Here is a 27,606-nt window from a genome sequence, read left to right on the forward strand (position 1 = left end):
TGTTCACTTGGGATGAAGTTACATCATCACTGAGGCGTTTTTAGAAGCTGAAATATCAAAATAATTGAAAAAATCAAGTATAAACAGCCCTGGAAGAATATTAAAACAAAAAGACACTCATATTTCAGCCGCTGTTCCTGCTGAAAAAACTACTTAAACCAGCCTAAGATGGTTGGCTGGTTTTAGAGGGGTTTTGGCCATTTCCAGGCTGGTTTCCAGCCATTTCCAGCCTGGTCTTAGCTGGTCAGGCTGGGAGATGACCAGCTTAAACCAGCTTGACCAGCCTAGCCACGCTGGGAGCCCAGCCAAAACCAGCTATGTCCAGCTTAAATCAAGCCGGTCAAGGTGGTTTTAGCTGGTTTTAACTGGTCATTTTCCAGCCTGACCAGCTAAGACCAGGCTGGAAATAGCTGGAAACTAGCCTGGAAATGGCCAAAACCCCTCTAAAACCAGCCAACCAGCTTAGGCTGGTTTAAGCCTGGTTTAAGCAGTTTTTTCAGCAGGGCACCCTATCATAGACAGTTCAAAACAGGTTTGCTTTCTGACCAGTTCAATTGATGAAATGAATCTCATAAAATAATATCTCTGCTGTTGTGCTGAAATGTTTTCCACAGGGAAAAGGGATATTTGTATAACAGGCCTGTAGTGTTTTCCACAATATTTTTACAGTATATGTACATTCTGCATCTCTAACACACACCTATTCATTTTATAAAACAAAACTTTCAAAAACAAAATAAATTATCCATATCTAAACTGTACAGTTATCTCTAAAATAAGGTTTGTGTGTGTATTTAAGGACGTTTTGTCTTGGAAATATGAACTCCGCTATACTGTACCTGTTTCTCCCATTCATCCTCATCATTATCATCCGTTCATTAAGTCTAGTTTTCATATTAACTTTGCTAAATTAAATAAACTATAGCATGAAACATCTATTGTCTGCATTATCTGTCATTTCAGTGATGATAAACTCATATTGAGTGTGTGTCTCTGCGTTCTGCTCAGCTCTGTTCCACTGGTTATAAAAGGCAGAGCAATCTGTAAAGCGCTGATAGAAAAAGCATGTGACTTGCTGCAAGTGATGTCACTTCCTGTGGAAGAGATTCAGGTGTGTCGTTATTCATTTATTTGAGCAAAATATTTAGGATTCACCATTAGTAGATTAATTTATGTGTCAACTCTGTTATCGTCAACTCTGTTCTGTTAGCGCCGTGTCTGTTATCGTCAACTCTGTTACTATCGACTCTTACCATCGACTCTGTCATCCTCAAATACGTCATCGTAGACTCTTATCATAGACTTTGTTGTCATTGACTCTGTCATTGTAAACTATGTCATTGTCAACTCTTATAATCGACTCTGTTATCGTCAACCCTGCTGCTGTAAACTCTGCTATTGTCAGCTGTGATAGTTAACTCTGTTCTTGTCAACAGAATCTAATGCTCCCTATCAAATGTAAGCGTTTTGCATTATTTTACATAATAATGGATTCAGTTAACTGTAAAAATTATACATTTAGGGTCTACCGTTTGATTTTAGGGAAAATGAATGGAAACTGCTTGTAATGTTCAGGAATGTGTGACATGACAGAGGGCTGAGCATATCCATATATCTGCCCCTCAGCATATCTCACTACACATGTGCATTAAACTGTAAATACGTATCTGATGCTTATCAGTGCAATACATTTCACCTTTGTCATGTTTTCTAAATCCCTGTGCTCATTTTAACCTAAAACTGTAACGGTGTGCCATATTCAGACATCTTATTGAATACTATAAAAGCCACTGGAGTAAAAGTATATTTATAGTAACGTGACATGAAGGAAGGAGAAGAGAATGAAAACACTGAATACACATATCTTTATTTTGTCCCTTAAAAAGTCCCACAAAAACGTACAGTCTAACATACAGAATTATCGCCAGAATACCCTCACTGAACTGGCACGAGCAAATGTGAACGTCTTCGTCTCCTTATATCTGAGTTTCAGAACAAGCCTTTCTGCTTCTTCATCCGGGTCTGCTTCCACTGGGGCAAACAGCTGAACGCCTCCTTGGAGATCCCAAACACCGCCTGGAAATCTGCCTCCGAGAGGTGCTTCTGGAAGACCAATAATAATAATAATAATAATGAGGAGAGTGTTTGCATGAGCTGGTGGGAATAATATAATGAGTGGAACAAACATGGAACATCACACTTTTATTCAAATACTGTAGTCAAATCAGCTGCGTATGGTGGACACGCGTGTGAACCATGAACAGCAGCCTCTTTAATGTAAATATCTGCATATAATCACATCCCACAGGATCAATACCATAGTAATTAAGTACTATGGGGATTTTGAACAATACTTTAGTAAGGTGTATTATACTGTATATACTATAGTATCTGCGACTCCTGGATAAAAGCATCTGCTTAACGAGTTACTCTAATAAACTGTAATAATACTGTAGTATACTTTAGTTTTTACTGCAGTAAACTGTGGCGTATTGTAGTATAATACACCCTACAGCTGTAGAAAACTACAGTATTGGCTCATTTGTTTATATTACTGTAGTTGTTGTGTTACCATAGCAACTGTAGAATCACCACAGCAGATTGATTACTGTAGTTGTTGTGTTACCATGACAACTGTAAAATCACCTCAACAGATCAATTACTATAGTTTTTGTGTTACCATAGCAACTGTAGAATCACCACAACAGATCAATTACTGTAGTTGTTACCATAGCAACCGTAAAATCACCACAACAGATCAATTACTGTAGTTGTTGTGTTACCATAGCAACTGTAGAGTCACCACAGCAGATCAGCTCATGTGCTTTGCTACAGTATGCCTCAGCAACACTGCAGTATTCACTGTAGTGTTTTTCCTGAAGGCTGTAGCTCTGATTATATAGAAGCTGCACACACAATACACACTCATAATTCAAATACACTGGTTTCATTAACAGTGTGTTTCCTCAAATGACTCATGACACACTGCCTGCATATATTTCCAAGGCAAAACTGCCACATAATGTTCTGGTTTCCTTGAGCATCCGAGTGGATTACATCCAACTGTACAATGAGTCCCTATGGAGTACTCAGGACAGAGCGTGTGCATTTATAGATCTCCATCATGTTACTGGCACAGCAGCTCTGTCTTTCTGTTTATTTTGAGCCAAAGGCAAAAGCTTTACACTTATTTTCATTAGCTGTGCTTAGAATTAGATTCATGCACAGAACTGTAACATCGCATCACACATCAGTGAATACAGCAGCGTCTCCATCAGTGCTGCACAGGAGAGCATCACCTCCTCAGCTCCTGCTGCTCCTGCACTGATATCACTGAGAGAAGAGGAGTCTGCTGCACTGGTGGGATTCTCCACTAAACAAGACTATTCTGGTTATTTTATTTAGCTTGTTTAAGGAGAAACTCACTTTATTTAGACTCTGATCAGGATATGTTTGTCTGGAAAATGCTTCTTGATTTAAGAATTATTGTATATTTGGACTGGAAACAAGACTAAACCTCTGAGTAAGAGCAGCATGTGTAGCAGTGCACAGCCTGCATGAGTGTGGTGTAAGCGTGGTTCACCTCTCTGCGTGCCGGATCCACATCTTTGGGCAGTTCTTCAGTGTTCTTGTTCACCAGCAGCACCGCTGGATACTCAGAGATGATGATATTCTCTGGAGCATTCGAGATCTGCACATTAAAACACACTTCAGCACACACACTCACTAAAACAGCCCAGACAGTATACAGCTGTGGGAGACACTTCAGATTAGGTAAATTCAGGCTATTCCCTGCTGGATTATCACCTGCCTATTATTAAGATATGCCCTGTTCATTAGTAGTTATGATCTAGCCAACACCTAAACCCAAGCTGAACCTCACTAACTATTAATAAGCAGCTCATTAGTCCTTTATTGAGTTAGTAGTGTTAGTTAATGGCTTGTTAATACTGTGAATTATAATGAAGTGTTCCTCCGCTGAGTAGTGTAGCAGTAAACAGAAGAGCGTACGTGTTGAATGGTGCTCGGCAGCGTCACATCCCCCAGCTCCTGCTTCAGCTGCTCATATGTCTTTCCACCCTAGATAGGGAGAGATTTAGTGCAGGGTTAGTACACTGTAAGACATTATATGACAAAAAAACAACAAATACTTAATTTAATAAGTTAATCAAGTTTCAACCCCAATGTTTTAGTTAAGCAAAGTTTAACTTAATATTTCTGACTGGAAAAGTTCATTTGATTCACCTAAAAAATCATTTTTGACACAGTTAAAAATGTGTGGATGTGCACTAAAATGAAGACAACAAACATTTTTATGTTGCTTTAACTTAGTTTTATAAGTTAATCAGGTTTTACCAACATTTTTTAAAGTTATTTATATTTATATTTAGTAAGTTTGATTGTTTTAAGTTGAGATGACTGGAGAAATGTAACAAGAGGCAGCAAGATTTGTTGTTTTACAGTGTGGTTCAGTGTGGATGTGTGTCACTCCTGCTCCTCACGCTGCACATGTCATCCGTTTCACTTGTTCTAATTCAACAACAAGTGCACTTCATAGATATTCCACCATGATTTCCGTCTGAGAGAGCGTGAATCCTTCATTTAAATGGCATTTTAGTGTGTGAAATGTGAATTTATTTTTATATTGATATACACAGGCTCTTCCAGCAGCTCCCGGTTGGCTTGTTTGGTCTGCTTTCACAGGCGTGGGGCACAGGACTGAGGAACACTACACTATAGACAGCACACGTACACTCCACTTGCTAGGGTCCCAGGCAGTGAACCAGCCGGTGAATGTGGGCGGCTCGAAGCCCTGCTTGATGATGACAATTGGGGTGTCGGGGTCTCTGGAGCCGGGGTGTGTCCGCAGGTACTCTGCACAGGTGGGCACACACTCCCGCCGCTCCACATCATTGGCTTCATTCCCCATCCACAGGAATATCTGCAGGAGAGAGAGATCACGACACAATGGGTCCGCTTTACCATCAAATAATGAGCTTTCTATTAGTGCTGGACAAAGATCAATCACCAATAATCACACTTTACCCTAACTTTAACTTTAACTTTACCCTAATTACCCTAGTTAAGCCTTTAAATGTGACTTTAAGCTGAATACTAGTGTCTTGAAGAATATCTAGTCTAATATTATGTGCTGTCATCATGACAAAGAGAAATCAGTTATTAGAGATGAGTTATTAACACTATTATGTGCAGAAATGTGCTGAAGAAATCTTATTTCCGTTAAACAGAAATTGGTTAAGAAATATAGAAGAATCTAAATTTAACAGGAGGGTGATTAATTCTGACTTCAACTCTATATATATGACACAAATTCTATATAAATTGAAATATCTATGTACCAAAATAGTTTTGTATAGTTGTGTTTGTGTGTATGTGTGTGTATTACATACATAATAAATACACACACACACACACACACACACACACACACACACACATCTTTTGTTTCGTATGTGATTAATTGTGATTAATCTTTAGCCAGCAGTAAAGTTTGTGATTGTAACTTCACAGTACTGTAAAAACACTCCAGTAACAACAGTCACACATCTTCACACCGCTCACATGTTTATCCTCATAAACTCCATAATCACTCGCTCACCATCCTTCGGTTTAGTTCCTATTTTATCAGGGGTCACCACAGTGCAGTGAACCGCCAATTAAATTCCAAAATGTAAGATAAAATAACTATGTTTAGAGAGCCCGCTCTTTAATAAGCAGGTGATGTAGGTATTCAGTGTGCAGAATGAATCTGGGTCAGCGGTTGGTTGAGCTCTTACCTGGTCCCAGGTGTCCAGCAGCATGACGTCGTCCTCCCGCAGGTCGTCCTGTGTGAACTGCATGACCTCAGTGGCCGTGAAGCGTCCCGTCTTATTGGAGCACTCGAAGAGACGCGGCTGGTGCTCCAGAGTCACCTGCTGCAACCTGAACAACAGACCGCAGGTGTGTGTTAATCAGATGGACCAGCCTTTGGGTGTGTTGGTGCTGTTTTTGACCCATTGACTTCCACTATAAAGACATAGTTGTGTGTGTTTTACCGTCGCTCGCTGGCGTACGGCGTTCGTCCACCCAGACTCTGCCAGAACTCCTCCGGCTCCTGACCCTCCGCCATCACCTGCTCTGAGCGACCCATGAGCACACTCAGATCCTTGGCCATAGCACGCTCATCCCCACTGGAGCCCTGAGACACACACACACACACACACACACACATGCGCACACGCACACACGCACACACGCGCACACACACACACACACACACACACACACACACACACACACACAGACACACACAGACACACACACGCACACACACGCACACACACACACACACACACAGACACACACAGACACACACACACACACACACTCAGCCTCATCATCAGCTGCAGTGTTCAGTGTTATAGTCTCCTCTCTGTCTGTGGAACGATGGCGTACTTTCCCGTACCACAGGTAAACTCCGCTCTGGCTCTTCAGCAGGAACACGTCGTTGGAGTTGAGCGACGCCGCCAGCGCTGGAACCTCCACGGCGCGGGTGCTGGACGGGTGCGAGCCGCAGATCTGGAACAGTCGTATGGGCGGCTCCGGCTCCACCGGGCCCTTCCGGGACGTCCCGCCCTAAGCAGAGGAGCACAATAGCACACAGAAGTACAGTGAGAAACACAGAAATAATGAGGGAAACACTCACACACTGCAGAAATAACCCCTCATTTCACTCTACTCTCATTAACAAACATTTAAACACTTCTAAAATGATCATGTGATCAAATATTTGTATTTATTATTAATAATTAAATCTATAACAGAACATTGATATATTTGTGTGCTCAATTTAAGCTTAAATTCACTTTAATTTTATTATCTTATGACTATAAAGGAGTTCTGGTGTAAGAATGTTTAGATATCTGAAAAACAAACATAAAACACAGAGGAGGCACTTTTATTCTATTTTAAATGAAAAGGAAACTCTGATTGTGGTCAATAAATGAGCAAATGAAAGCTCCTCAGCAGAACTCATGTGAAATGTGAGTAAGCAAATCTGCAAAATGTGTCCAGTATACCAAGAGCACTGAGGTGTATAAATGTAATGAAGCCTAAATTCCAGCAGACAGATCTCTGGACTCTTTTAACAACACTCATGAGGCGTTTAGAGGCCCTCAGCATCTAAAATCCTTGATAGTTTTTAATAATTTGTGTTATTTCTGGATGTAAATCATCTGCAGTATGGCTGTGAGAGTCAGAGCTGAAGCGTGTGCAGTATGGCTGTACCTCATAGATCACCATCTTGCCATTGAAGATGGACGTGAAGTGCCGCGGCTCCTTCCCCATGCTGACGGACACCTGCACCGGCTGACCTCCGTACTGCTGATCCACCGTCACCGCATGAAACGCACACGCTGTCGCTTCATCCTGAGATGCATGCCGGCCCTGAGGATGACACAGCACAGTCAATCTGGGTCATTCAGAGTCAATCTGGGTCATTTAAAGCCCATCAGAGCCCTCCTGATTCAATTCAGATTAATCTGCATCATCAGAGTCAATCAAATGAGTCAATCTGAATCATTCAGAGTTATTCAGAGTCAGTCTGAGCCCATAAGAGTCAATCAGACAAGTCAATCTGAGTTATTCAGAGTCATCTAATATCAGAGTCATTCAGTCAATCCGAGTCGAGCTAGTCAATTTGAGTCATTCAGAGTCAATCAGAGTAAATCCAGAATCAACTGGAGACATTCAGAGTCAATCTGAGTCCTTCAGAGTAAACTCTGTTCAGCAGTAATGAAGGAAACAGGCTGCTTTACCCTCCACATGTAGAGGATGTAGTTCTTCCTGCCGTTGACCTCGTAACTGTAGAGAATCAGATAGCAGTCTCCTCCATAGAAATACCCGTGTGTGTCTGCGCTGACCTCCGCCAGCTCCAGGTTCTCGATTCGCCACACCTGCACATGAAGAGCACACTCTGAGATGCTGGAAGATCCATATTCACATGTTTAGGAACCATCTTACACGAGCCAAGTTACACATGTCCGTGGTACACACTTTCTAGAAATGTGCACTAGCTGAGGGCGATACGATGTGCATCTGAATGCCTAGCCAGTGATATGATACGTTAAAGATACATATGATTCGCTACCAATATGATACGATACGTTAAAGATACATATGATCCACTACCAATATGATACGATACGTTAAAGATACATATGATCCGCTACCGATATGATACGATACGTTAAAGATACATATGATCCGCTACCAATATGATACGATACGTTAAAGATACATATGATCCGCTACCGATATGATACGATACGTTAAAGATACATATGATCCGCTACCGATATGATACGATACGTTAAAGATACATATGATCCGCTACCAATATGATACGATATGTTAAAGATACATATGATCCGCTACCGATATGATACGATACGTTAAAGATACATATGATCCGCTACCGATATGATACGATACGTTAAAGATACATATGATCCGCTACCGATATGATACGATACGTTAAAGATACATATGATCCGCTACCAATATGATACGATACGTTAAAGATACATATGATCCGCTACCGATATGATACGATACGTTAAAGATACACATGATCCGCTACCGATATGATATGATACGTTAAAGATACATATGATCCGCTACCAATATGATACGATACGTTAAAGATACATATGATCCGCTACCGATATGATACGATACGTTAAAGATACATATGATCCGCTACCGATATGATACGATACGTAAAGATACATATGATCCGCTACCAATATGATACGATACGTTAAAGATACATATGATCCGCTACCAATATGATACGATACGTTAAAGATACATATGATCCGCTACCAATATGATACGATACGTTAAAGATACATATGATCCGCTACCGATATGATACGATACGTTAAAGATACATATGATCCGCTACCAATATGATACGATACGTTAAAGATACATATGATCCGCTACCGATATGATACGATACGTTAAAGATACATATGATCCGCTACCAATATGATACGATACGTTAAAGATACATATGATCCGCTACCGATATGATACGATACGTTAAAGATACATATGATCCGCTACCAATATGATACGATACGTTAAAGATACATATGATCCGCTACCGATATGATACGATACGTTAAAGATACATATGATCCGCTACCAATATGATACGATACGTTAAAGATACATATGATCCGCTACCGATATGATACGATATGTTATTTGAGACTTACATGAACACAGTTCTGAAAAGTGTTGACAACTGATTTCAGCACATTTTCCCTCTCTCTCTCTCTCTCTCTCTCTCTCTCTCACCTGCTTCTGCCCGCTGCCGTCATCCACCATGCGCTCCTGCGCCGCCACCTCCGGCATCACGTGCATCCGGCTGGCATCAAACTTCTCTTGAGGAACATCAGCTGAGACACACACAAACACACACTCAGATTACCAGACTACAACAGACACACACAGGTCAAACCAAACACACTCCACCACCTGATTTCACCATTTCTCTGATTTAGTTCTCTAATAAACCATCAGTGTAACCAACCACTCCTATAATACTGATCGGTTCAAACATTAATGTATTTAGGTTGATTCAGTGATGTAAAAATCATCAGATTCTAACACATCCAGTTTAGATGTTAAAGGCGACCATCTTTCACTCTTTGGATATTAAACCCCAGCTAGCATTAGCCGTTATTAGGTGAACTAGTCCAGCTTGGAGTAACTCAGGTCTAGCCATAGAGTGCAGCTAAAGAACTGTGTAAAAGAATAATTTGAGTGATTTACTGAAAATACTGTAGTGTTTTTGAGCCAGACTATAGTAAATACAGTATGGTATTACACTATAGTGTATTGTGCTGTATATACTCAGGTATTTACACTTTGTTAATGAATGTTCCTCCAGCATACTGTAGTGTTAACTATAGTGCACTGATCATCTGCAGTAAACACTGTAGTGTACTTCAGTTTTTACTACTGTGGTGTGTTGTAGTATAGTATACCCTACAGTGGGAGAAAACTACAGTATTGGGTCATTAAGGTAACACAATTCTGATTAGAGTCATCCTGAATCGTACTGAACCATACCATTCAGTGGAAACGAGACATAACAAACATAGGTGTGTGTCTGTGTGTGTGTGTGTGTGTGTGTGTGTGTGTGTGTGTGTGTGTGTGTGTGTGTGTGTGTGTGTGTGTGTACCGATTTTTCCGACGGTGTGTGTGCGGCCCAGGCCCTGCGTCTGCTCTCGGACCGTCCAGTTCTTGAAGAGCTGCTTGAACAGAGCTGATTCTCCTCCGTCACTGAGGGACTCCACTCTAGTGCTGAGCGGGTAATTCTTCAGCTTGATGAACTCCTGCCGTCAGGTTAACACAGCAATGACAACAATATTGACTGCAAATAGTTTACATCCCACAGTGCAACCAGAATTTCACAACCGTAGTTTTAAAAGCAGTGCTCAGAAAGGTCAGTGTCACATCTGACCAGTATCAGCTCAATCTGAATGATTGGAATGGAATATAATGTGGAATTATAACTCATGAGGGATCAAAAACAGCCCACGTTTATGGAAGCCACATATCTACAGTAGTAAAGCTTTAAGAAGAGCTGGTGCATCCTCTCCAGCAGGGTCTCACCAGAGCTCGGGTCATCGCTGCTTGTCTCTCCGCCTTATTGGCTGTCTTTCCCTTCCACACGAAGATGGACACGCCCCCCTGGTCCAAAATGTAGCAGTCCTCCAAAAACAAAGGAAAACCACAGTAAACAAACAGTCAAACGACGGGGCCTTCGTCAACAATCAAGCGTCTCCCCTGCTGGATCTATAAGGTTTAATCAATGTCTAGTCTGACCCTGGAGCTAACCAATTCTGAAGGATGATACACACCGCATGAAACTACGCTTCATAGTGAGAGAAACAGAGAGAGCGCACTCACGTCATGATTCAGCAGGTCCTGGGTCAGTGGACTGGTTGCGATCTCTGTGATCTGCATGGTCCCATTGGCATCTGACACACTGCACAGTATGACCAGTGTTAGATTAGGCTGGATATCCAGCACCAGTATACATTACAGTTCATCCAGTTAGCCGAGGGCACTCACTGGTAGAGTGTGAGTTTGGCCATCTGCTCGCGGTCAGTGATGTCGTCCGGCGTGCCGCTGGGCAGGGTGGAAGGTCGCTCTCCCAGAATGCTCAGCATCACCTGCATCAGTAGCGGAGCGGCGGCCTCTGCGTCGCCCTCGATCACCCCGATCTCTGCCCGCCCGCCGCGCTCTCGGTCCCGGATGTCCTTGGCCAGCATCATGCCCTTAATTCAGATTCACCAGAGGATCAACATTACTATTACCAGAAGCCCACAGAGGCTCAATCACAGGCTCCGCTGGACACATGCTGGTGGAATGATCTTCCCCTTCCCACACAGACTGAACGCCTCCTCAAGTGATAGTCGATTTGGACAAAAGCATCTGCTAAAGGACTAAATGTGAATGTTAATCAAACGTAATGGTGCATACAGTCAGCGCAATGTGGCATTGATTAAATATGAATTGCATTTATAACACTCTTACATGTGTGTTAAGTGTGGAAACATGATGTTGGAGGTCTGTGGAACGACTGAACTCTGAAGAGTGTGTGCAGCAGTCAGTAATGGTGGAGCGGAGGCATTGACAGTTTCAGGAATACACTAGATCTGGAGATGCTGACCTTCAGACGCTCCTGTGTGTTGCTTTCAGGCCCGTTCCACTGGATAATGGTCTTTCCCAGATCCAGCAGAAACACACTGCCCGTGTCGAAGCTCTTCCAGCTCACCTCCACCTGAAGATTGAACACACAACTCGACCATTCATGATGTGAGAAACACTGCCTGATGAACCCACTGCATTACATATGAGGATTTGGTTCAAGGTCTACAGGTCCGAGTTTGTTGACAGACACGTTTTGACAAATATATTGAAGACCAAACAATAGAGTGTGAGACACATCAGGGTTATGGAGCCTGCACAGTGAACTTCAGAGCGTATGATGTATGGTGTATAAGATCACGGCTTCTCTCACCTCTGTGCCGGTCACTTTCCTGCGTCCTTTCACATGCAGCAGTCTCTGGATGTTATAAGTGTTGGTCTCCACATGGTTCATCCCTGACGCCACTCCACCTGACTTATAGCTGCAGGACATTTGAAGACATGTGAGTTTCTCTCATCTTCATGGACCAAAACACTTTACTGTGTCAAACATTCTGTGCTTCAGGAAAACCGCCCTCAACACAACTTGAAGATTGCAGACCGGATTAACCAGATGGACTCTTTACTAACGACAATCATCAATGACTGGATCAACTCAAGATGATCTGCACAGTTGAGCTTATATTCTGCAATAGTAGTTCTGCACGGTTTGACCTACTCGATCCACGCTTATGGAAATAAATCCTGCCTTTATTAAAGTAGATGTGTAGAAAGCAAGGTTTGACACAATGGTTGGTGTTAGTAGAATCACTGTTAGTATACCACTAATACCATGGTTAAATTAAGGCTAACAATAGCAACACCATGGTTCATTAGTGGTTACCGCTCTCTCTCTCTCTCTCTCTCTCTCTCTCTCTCTCTCTCTCTCTCTCTCTCTCTCTCTCTCTCTCTCTCTCTCTCTCTCTCTCTCTCTCTTGTTAAAGAAACACTCCACTTTTTTGGAAATAAACTCAATTTATAGTTCAACAGGTGTGTTTTACCATTTCTTAACCCATTCAGTCGATCTCAGAGTCCAGCAGGAGCACTTTTAGCTTAGCTTAGCATAGATCATTGAATCAGATTAGACCGTTAGCTAGACACTACAAATACTACCAAAGAGTTTTGATCATTTATCTATTAAAACTGAACTCTTCTCTAGTTACAGTCTGTACTAAGACCAATGGAAAATGAAAATATTATGATCTTGGCTGATACGGCTTGAGGAACTATACTCTCATTCTGGCGTAATAATCAAGGAACTTTACTGCCGCACCATGGCTGCAGCAGCGCAATGATTTTACACAAGCTGATACCAAGTTAGCTAGCTGCCCTACTGAAAAAACAGCTTAAACCAGCCTGGGCTGGTTGGCTGGTTTTAGCTGGTCGACTAGCCTGGTTTTACAAGGGTTTTGGCCATTTCCAGCCTGGTCTTAGCTGGTCAGGCTGGAAGATGATCAGCTTAAACCAGTTTGACCAGCCTAGCCAGGCTTGGAGCCCAGCCAAAACCAGCTATGTCCAGCTTAAACCAGGCTGGTCAAGCTGATTTTAGCTCGTCATTTTCCAGCCTGACCAGCTAATACCAGGCTGGAAATAGCCAAAACCTCTCTAAAACCAAGTTGGTCAACCAGCTAAAACCAGCCAACCCACCTAGGCTGGTTTAAGCTGGATTTTTCAGCAGGGTTATTTTCATAGATCCTAGCCATGTCGACCTAGGAAATAGCAATTCCTTCAGTCTTAGCACACTACAGAAGGGTCCAGCTTTAATGATCTAATCTGATTTGATGATCTATGCTAAGCTAAGCTAAAATGTTCCACCAAACTTGGTAATTAAGTTATTATTATTTAATTATTAAAACACATTTATCTCTAGGAGAGCAGTAAAATGAGTCTAATTCCAAAAAAGTGAGGGTCAGTGGTTCCCAAATCCTTTGTATGTCTTCCTTATTACCACACCTGATTCAGATCTTCAGCTTGTTAACAGAGAGATCCATGAACTGATAGTGTGCTGAATAAGAGAGACATACACAGGGCAGGAGGTCGTGAGGGCTGGAATTGGGAACCACTGCTTTAAGGCATGGTGTTTTCCATAAGGACAGTGGCTGTGTGGTGTGTTATTCAGAGGTTTACATGATGCCCTGTTTGAAGTATCCGCAGAACATGCTGGACTCGTGCTGCTGGACCTCGCGGTGCTGCACCGGTGTGGAGCCCAGGAACTCGTCCAGCTGGACGGTGTACATCGCTGCAGCGCCCTGCTCATCTGTGGACGATGCAGAGCCGATCCAATAATGAATGTCATAAGACGTTGTTTTGCCAGATTTGCATGTCTGCAAGGGGAAGGCAAGGGAGGAAAGAACACATGCATTTATGATGCCCAAACACTGTTATACAGTAATTCTTATAATGTTTCCACAACATATTTTGGAGGTTTCAGAAGTAGAACTCACTGAGAGCAACAAGTAGCAGTCACCTTCAAAAAACTGCCCATGAAACTTTTCTGGGATCAAAACAAGATCCATCTTCTGCAGAAAAATAATGTGAAAGCTCTGTCAGCTTGAGTGGCTGTCCACAATCTGTCTTTAAAACTGAGATTACATGACTTATATCGCCTGCATTCAGTCTCTCATTTCACTCTACACTTCTCATTCATCATTCATTCCTGAACTGAAGCATTATAATACACTCAACTTTACATTATTCCTCAACATTATAATACACAAGGGAAATGCTTTCACTGAGAAAGAGAAACACTCATTCTGTAATGACGGATTCAGTTGTGTTAGGGCTATTTTCAAAGCACAATCTTTACAAATACAGTTGCAATCTAAATTAATCCACCCCAGAGGGTCATTAGCGGCTTTCCACCCTAATGTGAAGCAAATCTTATCAAAAGTTTCCAAAAAAAGGGGGAAAAAACCAAATGCAAATTAGGTGCATTTCCATCCAGCTGTTAGAGCAGCTGACTGTAGGACTGGCAACTAGGCCACCGGCAGCAAACATAACATGGTGTCCTGTAGGTGTAATGCTTATGTCAGCTGCATTTCTATTTCTCATTATTCACATTAAACCTTTCCTTAAACAAACACATTCACACAGGCTGATGGAAACCCAGCTACTGTGACAACAGATGACGATCCACAGATGATGATGAAGATGAATACAGACTTTAACAAAGAACAGCCAGGTAATCCAAATGAAGAAGAGCACATATATTAATACAAATAAGACCAGACAATGAACTGAGGAGTGTTCGGGATCTGAATATACAAGATAATGATGACTAAAATCATACTGGTGTTTCAGGAGGAGCAGGAGGACGAGGGAGTGGACCCAGACCCCAACCAGGACAGGAGATCACGATGAAGTCAGTGGCAGAAGAGCCAAGGTGGAGATAGAGATGAAGACACCCCGGTGGTGGGGTGGAGGGTTGTAGCGGGTCAGTGTAGATGAGGCCGATGATGATGGAGCCCAAGGTGGAGATACAGAGAGTCTGGAGGGCCATGGTGGTGCTGGTGACTCAAGCCAGGCAGAGGCAGGAAGACTTGTGGAGTACCTGAGAACAAGTAACCAAGAAATTGGAGGATCAAGAGAACCCAGTGGAGCTGGAGAGATGATGGACCATGACAGAGTCAAGAGAGCACTGAGCTAAGGTGGAGCTGATGGGTGTACAGATAGAGCTGATGGGATGGAGTGATCCAATGGAGACAGAGGAGTGGAGTTCCAAGATAGAGATGAAATGACAACTTACTGAGGTGGAATCAGAGAAATAAGGGAACCTGATGGACCACGGTGGAGAAAAGGGAGCATTGAGCCAAGAAGAATTGATATGATGGAGTAGCCCAATGGAGACCAATAGAGCCAGAGGGATGAGGTGCGGCCAGAGGAGAAAAACCCCAAGGTGGAGATGGGATGATGACTACAATCAGAGAGATGAAGGAACCCAGTGGACCATGATGGAGACAAGGGAGCGTTAAGGCATCGTGGATTGGATAGAGGAGATCAATGGAGACCAATGGAGCCAGAGGGATGAAGTGCAGCCACTAAGTAAGTAATGTGCAGTAATATAGTGCATTTATCATGTATGGCCCTACACCCAAAGCACACTCCACACCTCCACCAGTGTCCAGCTCCACTTGGATGATGCTCCGGCAGCCACAGGACAACAGCACCAGCGCTTCACCACACACCAGCTATAGGTGGTGGAGAGACAATGATGGAGCCAGTTCAGGCGATAGTGATGATTGGGAGGCCATGATGGGTAAGGGCTGATGGAGGGAGTTTGGCCAGGACACCGGGGTTACCCCCCTACTCTTTACCAGAAGTGCCCTGAGATTATCAATGAGCACAGAGAGTCAGGAGCTATGTCTAAAAACATTTGTTTTAGGACCTGTTTTTGTCATGCTAGAATATCCTGTTCAGTCCTAGAACATTCAGGTAATCTAACTGAAGAACGCACACACACACACACACACACACACACACACACACACACACACACACACAAGACCAGACAATAATAAAACTGAAGGATTTAAATATACAAGATCAAGACAGTTTGAATGAAACCGGTGTCTAACTAATGATGGGAAACAAAACAAATGAACAAAGGACAGAGACGTGACACAGAGAGCGTAATGTAAGCTTTTCTGAAGTCCAAGAGTTTGAAGAGATGCTCACATACAGAACGGCCACATGCCCTGCTCCTACTTTCACTTATTCCTACAACTCTACACCCAATCCAGAAGCCTTCGGTCAGACAGTGAGCTCCGGTTCCTTCACAGAAACACTGTAAATCACTTTCCAGAACCTTTACATTCACTGTTCCTCACTGGTGGAAAGATCTCCTCGAACCCACAGGGACTGCTGAATCCCTGGCAACCTTCAAAAGCTCAGCTTAATTTAAGAAAGCACTTACATTTCCTTATTCTAGCTAGAATTTTTGATCAGGAGTTTTGTATGAGCTGTGTCTTTACTGTGAACGTTTGATGCTGCCTCATTGTAAGTCACGTTGATTAAAAGTGTCCACTAAATGACTGAAGGTAGAGAGCTGTGAAAATATCAAATATAAGAGTTTCTGTAAAATGTAACTATTGGGGGTTGAATAATTTTGCACATCCAGTTTAAAGGCAATCTGCCGGTTTAATTATCATCATCTTTAAGTCCTCAGAATGATTCGTTTACACTGATCAACTCTTTCGAACAGTTTCCCGGTGCTCTTATTGAACTGGTTTTCCTAAAGTTTGTTGACAGAAACTGAATGTCTTGAAGATCAAGGGGGTGAAAACCTTTGATTGCAACTGTACAATGTTTGAAAATAAGAAAATCAGTAATGGAAAAACACTTAACAATCCCAAAGCACCATGTGTATCTTCATAACCAGCGTTAATGTTTATAAATGAGTGTGATCAGCTTACCTCGATCCTCCAGATGAGGACTCCTGGAGAGTTTGTGACGGCGCGAAACGTGTTCTGCATGATTTAGCAGTGTGTGCGAGACTGAAAACAGAATTCAGCTTTAAATCAACAGATTTACACCTTCACTAACTGTACCTGTTTATCTTTAACATCTGCTGTTGCTGAAGCAGAAGTCTGAATACCTGTAGGTCTGAGCTGATGTTTCTCCACAGATGGAAAGGTCTGATGTGTGGAGCTCTGGGGTTTTCTATGAAGCCAAAGCCAGGCACACACCACATCATGCCCTTTTTTGTCCACTTCTGTTGCACAGAAGTTACAAAAACGTCATTTGAATGCATTTGCCTGTTGAGCTCGGCATCCAATCTGGATTAGCCTTGAACACAGTCGAGGCAAATGAGCAAAATAAACAAAGAGCAATATTCAAAAGAGCTGAAAACATCCTCCTCATGCAGGTCTGTGAGGAGATACAGCAGATTTAGAGGACACCAGAGTGTCGAATACTGTCTGATTCACTGGCGTGGCTTTCTCAGATGGCTTGATGACACTCTGGTGCTGACCATACACATGTGTGATGCTACATATCAGCTAACTCTTATTATTAGTGGACTTTACACTGTGATTGATTTCTTGCATGGCATTTATCGTCCTAATATCTAGATAATCCTAAATCAAGAATCATTTTCTAGACAAGCCAAAATAAAGTCTTGTAATAATGCTCAAAACTAAGAGAGTTTTCCTTAAAAAAGAAAAATAATCTGCCAATGGAGGAAGCAGAATAATCTTATTTTAAAGCCAAAACTATTCATTTGCTTTTATAATATTTATTTTTCTTTCTGTGAAATCCAAACATGAACTTGTATATCATATATGTGATTTACATTCAATTCCATATATATATATTAGATTCTCACTAGCATATTCCCACATTAAAAGCACAGCAGTGATTTAAAGTAAATACCAGTCTTTTTGAACCATACTATATACTACATGTGTGTTGTATAGGCTACTGTATATATTACAGCATTTACAACTCTCAATGTTAATGAATGCTCCAGCAGACTGTAGCATTTACTATAGTGAACTGTAGCTGTTGTGTTACCATAGCAACTGTAGAATCACAACAGATCAGTTACTGTAGTTGTTGTGTTACCATGGCAACTGTAGAATCACAACAGATCAGTTACTGTAGTTGTTGTGTTACCATAATGACTGTAGAATCACCACAGCAGATCAGTTACTGTGGTTGTTGTGTTACCATGGCAACTGTAGAATCACAACAGATCAGTTATTGTAATTGTTGTGTTACCATAGCGACTGTAGAATCACCACAACAGATCAATTACTGTAGTTGTGTTACTATAGCAACTGTAGAATCACCACAACAGATCAGATACTGTAATTGTTGTTACCATAGCAACAGTCTTTTCATCTGGGTTATTATTAGTACTCTTAAAGCGTCAGCAGTGTATAATCAACACTGTCCCCAAACACAATGGATCTGCTTCTCCGATGTTGGAGTGTGTGTTTGCAGAAACCACCGCATGTTCAATAGTACAGCTCGTCTGTCTGCATCAGCTGGTCAGATGGACTGATTGTCTTGTTTTCTATCCTCAAAGCACAGACAGATCAAGCTGAGCTTATTTTCCTACTCACTCACTCTATATGTACCGGATGTGCCATCACCGCAAGGTTTATTTCACTAATGACCCAAACTAGCTGTGAGCGGACTGGTTAGGAGCTCTTACAGGAATGACCTTCATCCGTCTGTACTGTGAAACTGGAGAGATCATCAGATGCAGACGACACAACTAACCACCAACAGCAGCTGTTTCCATACAAATATGCAAATTAGATTTATACACCACACCTGAATATTGCACACAACATTAGTGAATAAAGCAGTGTTTCCATCCAATGAGATGAGAAGAGAAGAAAATCAACACTTCCTGATAAACTGGAGCAAATCTGAGTCCGAGAGATGTGGTTTAGTGCGGTGGGAGACGCCACTGTGGTCTTTTAATCACATATAATAAATCAGTAATGGATAACTTTAATAATTACTTTAAAAAAGTAATCTGATTACTTAACTGATGTTACTTGTAATGCTGCTCGGTTCAGACTGACAAGATCAAATTATTCCCGTACTCTTATTCTGTGACTTAAAGCAGCACAGAATTTCCTGAATTACTGCTGCCTCGGGTTTCATTTCTGTGCCGTCTTTACAGTAAAAAACTGCATAAATAATGATGGAAACACAACTGGAAAAGATTCACTTCATGTTAGGATGGAAACTTGGTATTAAACACCAGACATTGAAGAGCACTGAACCATAAACACACTGTAATGCCATGGATTTAATAGTTCAGACATTCCTGCATATAAACAGAAGAGGATCATACAAATCAAGAGCTCTGACGTCACAATCTGCTGCCATCAATTAATACACCTAATAATCATGTCAGACACATAGAAGTTTACTTAACACATATCAGAACTTTCCCATCATCCCCTGCGAACACTACAGACCGTATCCTCCCCTTCAGGATAACTGATCCACAATCAGCCGGCGATCAGAGACAAAACCAGAAAATACAAAAGCTGAAGTGTTTCACCTGAGAACTGAAGACGCTCGATGCTTTCATCATTAACAGTAGCAGTCAGTCCCTCCAGGACAATTATTCTGATCTAAAGTCACTGGTTTAGTGGTGAGTTTTTAAGAAATTTGCAGTAAATAATAAAGCTTTTCTTCAGATGTATATTAACACTATGCAGATGCTGTGTGGTGGCGAGACTGAAATGGGAACCGTGTCCTGACGGCCCAAAATATGCAGGAAATCTGTAGAAATTGACAGAAATGGTGGGACATTTGCTAGATTTTGTGTTGAATTCAGCAATTGTAGGATTGTGAAATCCCGGAGGTCTGAACGTTGATTACTGTCATATTTGACAAATCAGAAATCAGTGTTTAAAGCCTTCCCATTCTAAGGATTTGTCTTGTAGTAGCTGATTGATTGATTGATTGATTTATTGATTGATTGATTGATTTCTTCTACAAAATCTAAAGCGTGAGATTATTAGCTCTAACAGGGCTCCTGAATGTAAAAAACAGCAATATAAAACATCTCCTACATTATCGTAGTCATACAACATGAACATCTTGTATAAACTGTGCAAAAGTGTGGAGGAATCAGATGCTTTACATCTTCCAGTGTGAAATGTCCATTCATAAGCACTTACTACACATATCCAGTGAGGGTGAGTGTGAACGATGATTTAAAACGAGAAATGAGATGAGATATTCTACTGGCACAGCAGAGAAACACTGCTCTACTGTACGTGTGTTGGTCCCTCAGAGATTCACACTCATAGTTAAAGTCCTGAACATATGTAACAGCTCGTGTTGAATAAGATGTGGGACATCCCTGTAACAAACACTAATAATAATAATAATAATAATAATAATAATAATAATAATAATAATAATAATAAAACAGATGGAATAAACAGCAGAAACAGTGCAGATTTCTCCTCCTCCAGTAAAGCTGATTAACTCATTAACAGAAGTTCTGGTCCCGCTGTACATCAGGCGTCTGCACCCAGTGTGTGCAGTAAAGAGACGAATGATTCAGCACGATGACCTTACTGTACAGCTGTAGAGTTAGGGTTTAGAGGACAGCAGCACACTGATGCTCACTTTGTAGTAATAATCATCTGGTGCTGTAGCTCTAAAGGCCGGCTCTCACCATAACTAGGAATATAACGACGGAGTAAAAATGGTTCTGAATGTAAAATAACAGCAGAGATCAGACTATAACTATATCATCATGGAGATGTGGAGAAATAGACTATAAAACCCCAACAGCCAATCAGAATCCACTGAAATATAAAAGGCTCTCGCTGTTTAAAGCTACAGACGACACCGTGGAGAAGCTCTGCTCGATGTTTTGTCCTCTTATCAGATTATTTAAAGATAATGACTGATCATGGGAAATAATGACAATATTCACGGGTGTTCTGTAAATCAGGCTAGTGAATATAAGGCTGCAGTTACACTGCAGATCTTGATGGTCAAATCCGATGTCGTGACTATATCTCTTTTTTTATCCCTCTGAACATGACTTGAATCCAATTGACTGCATTTACACAGCACACGGCAGACACAATGACTAGGGGAAAAAGAGCGGGCGCTGACTGACAGCTGATAATTAAAGAGCGCTCAATACTCTATTCCTGTTTATAATCTTAATTATTTTTTATTCTTTTCGACCAGTTGCTTTACTATTGTTTATGGCAGAAAAGTTCTCATTAGGCCATCTTCTTTTAATCGAGGCTTTTCTAAACCAGTATAGGCATCTTAAAGTTATTGCCATGGTGTGATTTCTGCACGTGATGTACAGTATGAACAGATTTGGTTTATATTGGTTGCATGGCGGATGTTGCGCTCTCTCTCTCTCTCTCTCTCATTAACATGCTTAGATTCCTGTGCTACACGACAATATAAAGCTTTTTTAGCCCTCCTGTATGAGACTTAAGGCTTGGGACTCTGCTGAAGTCTGTTCTGAAATGAAAGTGTCAGGGTTTACATCATTGGCTGTGGTTTTTAATGATGCGCGACTCGCACTGACAGGTGAAAATCTGATCTACCTGCTCACACTGCGGACACGAGAACACAGATCATAAATTTCCACATGTGAACAAGGCCTGAATCTGATTTGAGTAAATCGAAATCCATGTGCTTTTTTCCTGCTTATAAGTACATGGACCGAGTCCGATCTGTGCCACCTGGGAGAATCGGAATTGGGTCACTTGAACATGCAGTGTAAATACAGCCTAAAGTACTTCAGGTCTCCAGTGTTGGGTTAATAGTTGGTTGTTTTTCCCTCCACTTGCACTGACTACAATCACTGAACTCATTTGATTAGATTCATTCATTCAGAAATAAAGATTCAGTGGTCAGATGCGCTGAGGACATCTGCTGGTCATGACGAGGTAATGCAGAATACCAAACATCAAATAAAAATATTGATCACGGGTCAGTGTGGATGTAAATCTATTTATCATTATAGTTACAGTGATCGCGTCTGGTGTGAGCGGGTCTTAAGGGTTGGTCAGGGTCTGGGACCGGTTTAGTGTTATGAGCAGATGTTAGAGCTGGTTCAGGTTAGCGTCAGGTTTAGTCGGTCCCTCCAGGATTGTGCTGGGACGTTTTCTTTGATAATTGTAGTCTAGAATAACAGAATGTGTGGCATCATTAGCTTAAAGATTTAAAGATCTCATAAATCTTATAAATCTTGTTAAAATCCTGGAGGAACTGTTCAGAAGCGCGGGTAGTTTTAAAGTCAGAATGAAATCAATATTGACTCTATTTCTTCATGTGAAGCGCTTGATATAAACGACGTGTCTGTGCACTTCATTAATATGTAAAAATACATTTCCCTCAGAATCTTTAATCAAATACAGGAAGCTTCCCTGCCCTCCAGATGACTTTCTTCCCTTTTGGTCACATGGAATACCTTCAGGGAGGAGCTGTCAGTCTTTTAGGGAGGAGCTATGAGGCATTCAGGGCATGGCTATCAGTAATTTAGGGTGGAGTTAATATGCATTTAGGGAGGGGCTATGTGTAATTTAGGGCGTGGCTATCAGGCATTTAGGGCAGGGCTATCAGTAATTTAGGGTGGGGTTATTATGCATTTAGGGAGGGGCTATGTAGTAATTTAGGGCATGGCTATCTGGCATTTGGGGCAGGGCTATCAGTAATTTAGGGTGGGGTTATCAGGCATTTGGGGGGACTATGCCATCTTCCAATGACCCAATCGATTCCCAAAGGAGGATATTGTAAACCGCCATACATTGTTTTCTCATTTCAGGACCAATTCTAATGGATTTATGCCACAATAGAGGAAACTGAACATGTTTACCCTGTTTCATGCCAGCTGTAAGGGTTGGTTAGGGTTTGGGCCGGTTCAGTGGTATGGGCAGGGTTAGGGGCTGGTACAGGGGCAGATGTTGGTCAGCAGTTTAACTATAGACTGTATACTACAGCTCTAATCCCAGTGAGCAGCCGTGTGAACAGTATGAAGTGATGTGAGCAGACAGTAGTTCCAGACAGCGAGTGGACTGTGTGTGATTCAGCAGAGAGCGCAGGAGTCTCCGGGATTGGGGCCGCTGCTCGGGTTATTCTCCGGGTCTTCTTCAGTGTCCAGCGGGTCTCTGTCTGGAGTGGCAGTAAACTCTGACGGTGCGTCCTCGTACCCGCTGCTCTCCTCATTATCAGGATCTCCGTCCAGCACCGAGCGGCTGCTGTTCAGAGGCTCGTCCCGGTCCACTGATGAGCCCTCCGGAGCTGCCTGGAGCCACACTGGGCTCGAGGGTTTCTGGAGCTGCTCAGCGCTGCGCTCCTGCGGGATCAGGGCATATACACGGATCAGACAGTTGCATTCAATACCTTTTAACACAATATAAGATAATATCTCTCACTGGGGGGGGGGGGGGGGTCGCTTTTCAGAAGGTGCTTTTCTGTTCATAACAGGTCCTTAAAGGTACATAAAAGGGCACCTTACTGCCCCACTGACAGATATTACACCTTTATTTCTGAGAGTGTAGCAGTGTAGCAGTGAGCTGTGTGTCCAGAAGTGTGTGTAGTGTGTGTCCACAGTCCTTCACAAGCCTCTTTATAATACTGCTGATGTTAAAATAGGATCTAAATCTCAGAGATTCTGAGGCCGACTGCAGAGTGATGTAGGAGTGCGGTTTTCCCCGCCCACTGATGTTGATTGACAGGTGCGTGTTAACATGTCTCCATAGTAACGCTTATAAACATGTCCACAGGACAGGATTAGCACAGAAGCTGGAGGAAAAGATCTGTTCAGCTCTCTGTGATCAGCTGCAGCTCCAGAATGAGTTGAACACGCTTAGAAACAGAGCGAGTGTGTGTGTGTGTGTGTGTGTGTGTGTGTGTGTGTAATGCACCTCTCGCAGCCTCTCCAGCTCCTGCTGTAATGAGATCAGCTCCAGCTCCAGCCTCCGCCGCACAGCTCTCTCACGCTCCAGCTCCTGCACACACACACACATGAACACACATTCACAGTGATGAACAGAGTCACGCACATACACACAGTCATGCATGCACACACACACACACATACACAGAGAGACAGACAGTGTTGTGTACCGCGGTGCTGCGCTGTGTCTCTCTCTGCGCCTCCGCCAGCATCTCCTCGGTTCCCTCCAGAGCATCTTGAAGACAGTCGACCTGGAAGAGCAGAGCCTCCTGCTGCAGTGCCAGAGCCCGCAGCTCCTCCTGCACACACACACACACACACACACACACACACACACACACACACTGTTTATACTCCAAACTCTGATTTCCTCAAGGTTTCTGCTGTTCAGTCCCTCAACACATCAGTATGATCACACACTGCATCTCTTCAAATATATGAAGAAATAACTACGTCTGCAGAAACCCTACAGACGCCAATCTGCAGCCTGTCCATCCTAAAGATCATTCCACAATACATGTAGTGCGTCCCAAACCGCCGTGTGTTGATAAGAGTCTGCAAAGGCTCCAGACGCTCTGCTGTGGAGACGTCTGAAGTGTGGGTACTGCTAGAAGGGATACAGCTGTGGTCAGAAGTTAATGAGAACTCATCATATTAATTAATCAATTATCTAAAACACTTCATTACGTCTGCCCCTGGCCAACTCTAAACTCAACACTCGCTCACAGCAATGTAAAACTGTATTTATACAGAGTATTACTCATATTATATATTGATCTGTGTTGTATTAGTGTATAACCCCGAGCTCAAGCCTAATCCAGCCCTGATCTGATTCCTGCTGTGCGCTATACTGATGTGAGTATCTGCAGCTGTATCCCCTCTACACTTCACCTTGGTCATTATTTGTCAAATGTGATCAGTGGACTTTTATTCCTCTGTGAACACACTGCATTTGGACCAGCTGAATGTGTGTGGGTGCTTTACTCGGAAAAGTACTGAATCCATTCCTTCATAGAGAAAATATCAAAAACAAGCCAAAAATATATGAATCACTGCAGGTATTTGCTGAAATTAACCAGCGCTCATCCTTCAGTGCGTTCATTAACACCGTACTGCTGTTCGCTCACTAACAAGACGTCTAGATTAAATCTAGCAGACTTGCTGAACCTGTCAGAGGAGTGTGTGTTTGACAGAGGAGTGGCTCTGAGTCACTTCAGAAGAATCACATCAGGACCAACTGAATCAACCTGTTCATGATTCACTGAGTCAGCTCTCATAAGTCATTACAGCCTCCACACCTGCTTTACTAACAGCACACACACACACACACACACACACACACACACACACACACACACGCACACACACACACACACAGAGTGAAAGTATGGTTGGAGTGTGTGTGTGTGTGTTGGTCTTGACTTGTTCACAAACATGTAGAAGGCAGAAGCTCATCTTCATCAAATGATTCATTCATAATGCTCTGATTAATGTAGAAATATTGACTGAATCAGTGAATCACTGACTCATTCTGTGACTCGCTCATTATAAACTCGTTTGTTGAACTGCTGTATGAAGCACATGTGCTGATATTCAGGAAACAGCGCTCTCGCTCAGCTGATATTACTGAACAACATAATATCTTAACATCTGAACCCAAACACAGGGACATTTTCAGCTTTCATATGAAACTGGAACTGAATCTTCAAAACTTCACATGAATCAGCTGAATTATAAACTCATTATAACAGCCTTCATCACACACACGACGTTTATAACTCTCAGGAAAAACTCTGTGTTAGTGTGTGTGTGTGTGTGTGTGTGTGTGTGTGTGTGTGTGTGTGTGTGTGTGTGTGTGTGTGTGTGTGTGTGTGTGTACTGAGAGAGTTACAGACTCCTTAACATCAGATCAATAACACAACAATGAGCATGAAGGCTCTGGGAGACCCACAGCAGCACAGACGGTCTGACAGAGGTGTGTGAAGAGGAGGGAACACCTTACCAGCTCTATGGTTTCAGAAAGCACGTCGTCTTCACTCTGAAACACACACACACACACACACACACACACACACACACACGTTCATTACTCTGTGGATTCAACACACTGTAATAATCAGAGAAGTGTGTGTTCTGCGCACGCACCAGGCTCTCGCAGGTTTGTCCTCGTTTTAGAGAGCCGTATCTGCTGTCGCTGCGGGACAGGTGTCTGCCTGACTCTTCTGCCTGAACACACACACACACACACACACACACACACACACTATTTATTATTATGAATATTATTGTGAACGAGTCTTTTCTGAGCAGAGAAAGTATCTTCTGGGAAAATGATTCTATATAAACACACCTCGACACTTATAATGAACATTAGTTTCTGAGACTACTGACGGTTTCACAGTAAATCTACAATAAAACAATACACACCAGCGAAGATTTATTAATAATGTCAGAAAATCAGGATTAAGTGTTCTGTTTATTATATATATACAAAAACACACATGCATATATATATAAGCTGAGGAGATAAACAGAGGTTAAAGTGTGTGTACAACTTCAGTAATCATGTCAAAACAGCTATAGAGAAATCACTGTTTCATCATCATCATCATTAATGTAAACAACAATTATTAATCCATCCCTGTGTGTGTCTCTGAATGTGTGTGTATCTGTGTGCTTGTGTTTGTGTGTGTGTGTGTGTGTGTGTGTGTGTGTGTGTGTGTGTGTGTGTGTGTGTGTGTGTGTGTGTGTGTGCGGTACTGCTGATCTCTGCTGTTGTGTTAGATGTAAACAGATCAGAGATCAGACTCTCACCTCTCTGATGATGTGTCGGAGGGACTCATCCTCGCTCATTCCCCGGGACAGAGTGCGTTTCCTCAGCGAGCCGCTTTTCTCTAGCTGCCCGGTCTGCATGGTGATCCCGAACCGACCGAAAACCGACACCGATCCGCGTCTTCAGCGTCGATGTTCCGCTACCGGAGCAGACAAACAGAGGGTGGTTCTCCGGTGGGCGGAGCTTAACAGAGTCTTATGAGTGGGCGGAGCCGAGTCGCCTACGTTATGAAACATTTCCTGTGGAAAAAACTCTTCAAGTGGGTGGAGCTGACGTGAATAATCATATTTGTTGTATTGTGGGCGTGTCCTACAGCGCAAAAGAAAGGAACTGAAGTCATCATTAGTTCCCACATTATGGCAGGCCATTTGAACATTTCACTAGTAAACACTGGCCGTAAACACTAGTGCTACTGACACTGTTGGGGAAAAGTTATATATTACTATCTGAAGACACAAAAAAAACACCAAATTTGTTATGTGAATAAAAGTAATGTGAAAGTATGTGTGAGTTATTTTTTATTTATTATTTATAATTTTTTTTTTATTATTACAGAGTGAGAGAATCTAAAACACATAAAGAAGTACTA

The 27,606-nt window shown here is 42.3% G+C and overlaps 2 protein-coding genes across 2 annotated transcripts; both read right to left on the reverse strand.

Moving 5' to 3' along the window:
- Positions 1 to 1,854: 1,854 nt before the first annotated feature.
- On the reverse strand, positions 1,855 to 17,466 carry avil (advillin). Its single transcript, XM_056468422.1, has 20 exons — positions 17,366 to 17,466; positions 17,184 to 17,264; positions 14,217 to 14,291; positions 13,900 to 14,096; positions 12,107 to 12,215; positions 11,756 to 11,866; positions 11,155 to 11,360; positions 10,990 to 11,068; positions 10,693 to 10,791; positions 10,259 to 10,412; positions 9,370 to 9,470; positions 7,818 to 7,955; positions 7,288 to 7,446; positions 6,457 to 6,636; positions 6,057 to 6,199; positions 5,799 to 5,943; positions 4,754 to 4,942; positions 4,012 to 4,080; positions 3,584 to 3,691; positions 1,855 to 2,103 (listed from the first exon to the last, which is right to left on the reverse strand). Exons 2-20 carry the CDS (start codon positions 17,241 to 17,243, stop codon positions 1,990 to 1,992), a joined length of 2,436 nt encoding a protein of 811 aa, XP_056324397.1. The 5' UTR covers positions 17,244 to 17,264; positions 17,366 to 17,466; the 3' UTR covers positions 1,855 to 1,989.
- A 2,053-nt stretch (positions 17,467 to 19,519) lies between these two features.
- Positions 19,520 to 27,217, reverse strand: si:ch1073-456m8.1 (leucine-rich repeat flightless-interacting protein 2). The gene is made up of 6 exons (XM_056468080.1): positions 26,999 to 27,217; positions 26,330 to 26,410; positions 26,187 to 26,222; positions 24,355 to 24,483; positions 24,153 to 24,236; positions 19,520 to 23,581 (listed from the first exon to the last, which is right to left on the reverse strand). The coding sequence occupies exons 1-6, from the start codon at positions 27,095 to 27,097 to the stop codon at positions 23,312 to 23,314; spliced, it is 699 nt and encodes a 232-aa protein (XP_056324055.1). The 5' UTR covers positions 27,098 to 27,217; the 3' UTR covers positions 19,520 to 23,311.
- Between the last annotated feature and the right edge of the window lie 389 nt (positions 27,218 to 27,606).

The sequence above is a fragment of the Danio aesculapii genome, chromosome 11 (assembly GCF_903798145.1).
Source record: "Danio aesculapii chromosome 11, fDanAes4.1, whole genome shotgun sequence".
In the NCBI taxonomy this organism is placed as follows: domain Eukaryota; kingdom Metazoa; phylum Chordata; class Actinopteri; order Cypriniformes; family Danionidae; genus Danio; species Danio aesculapii.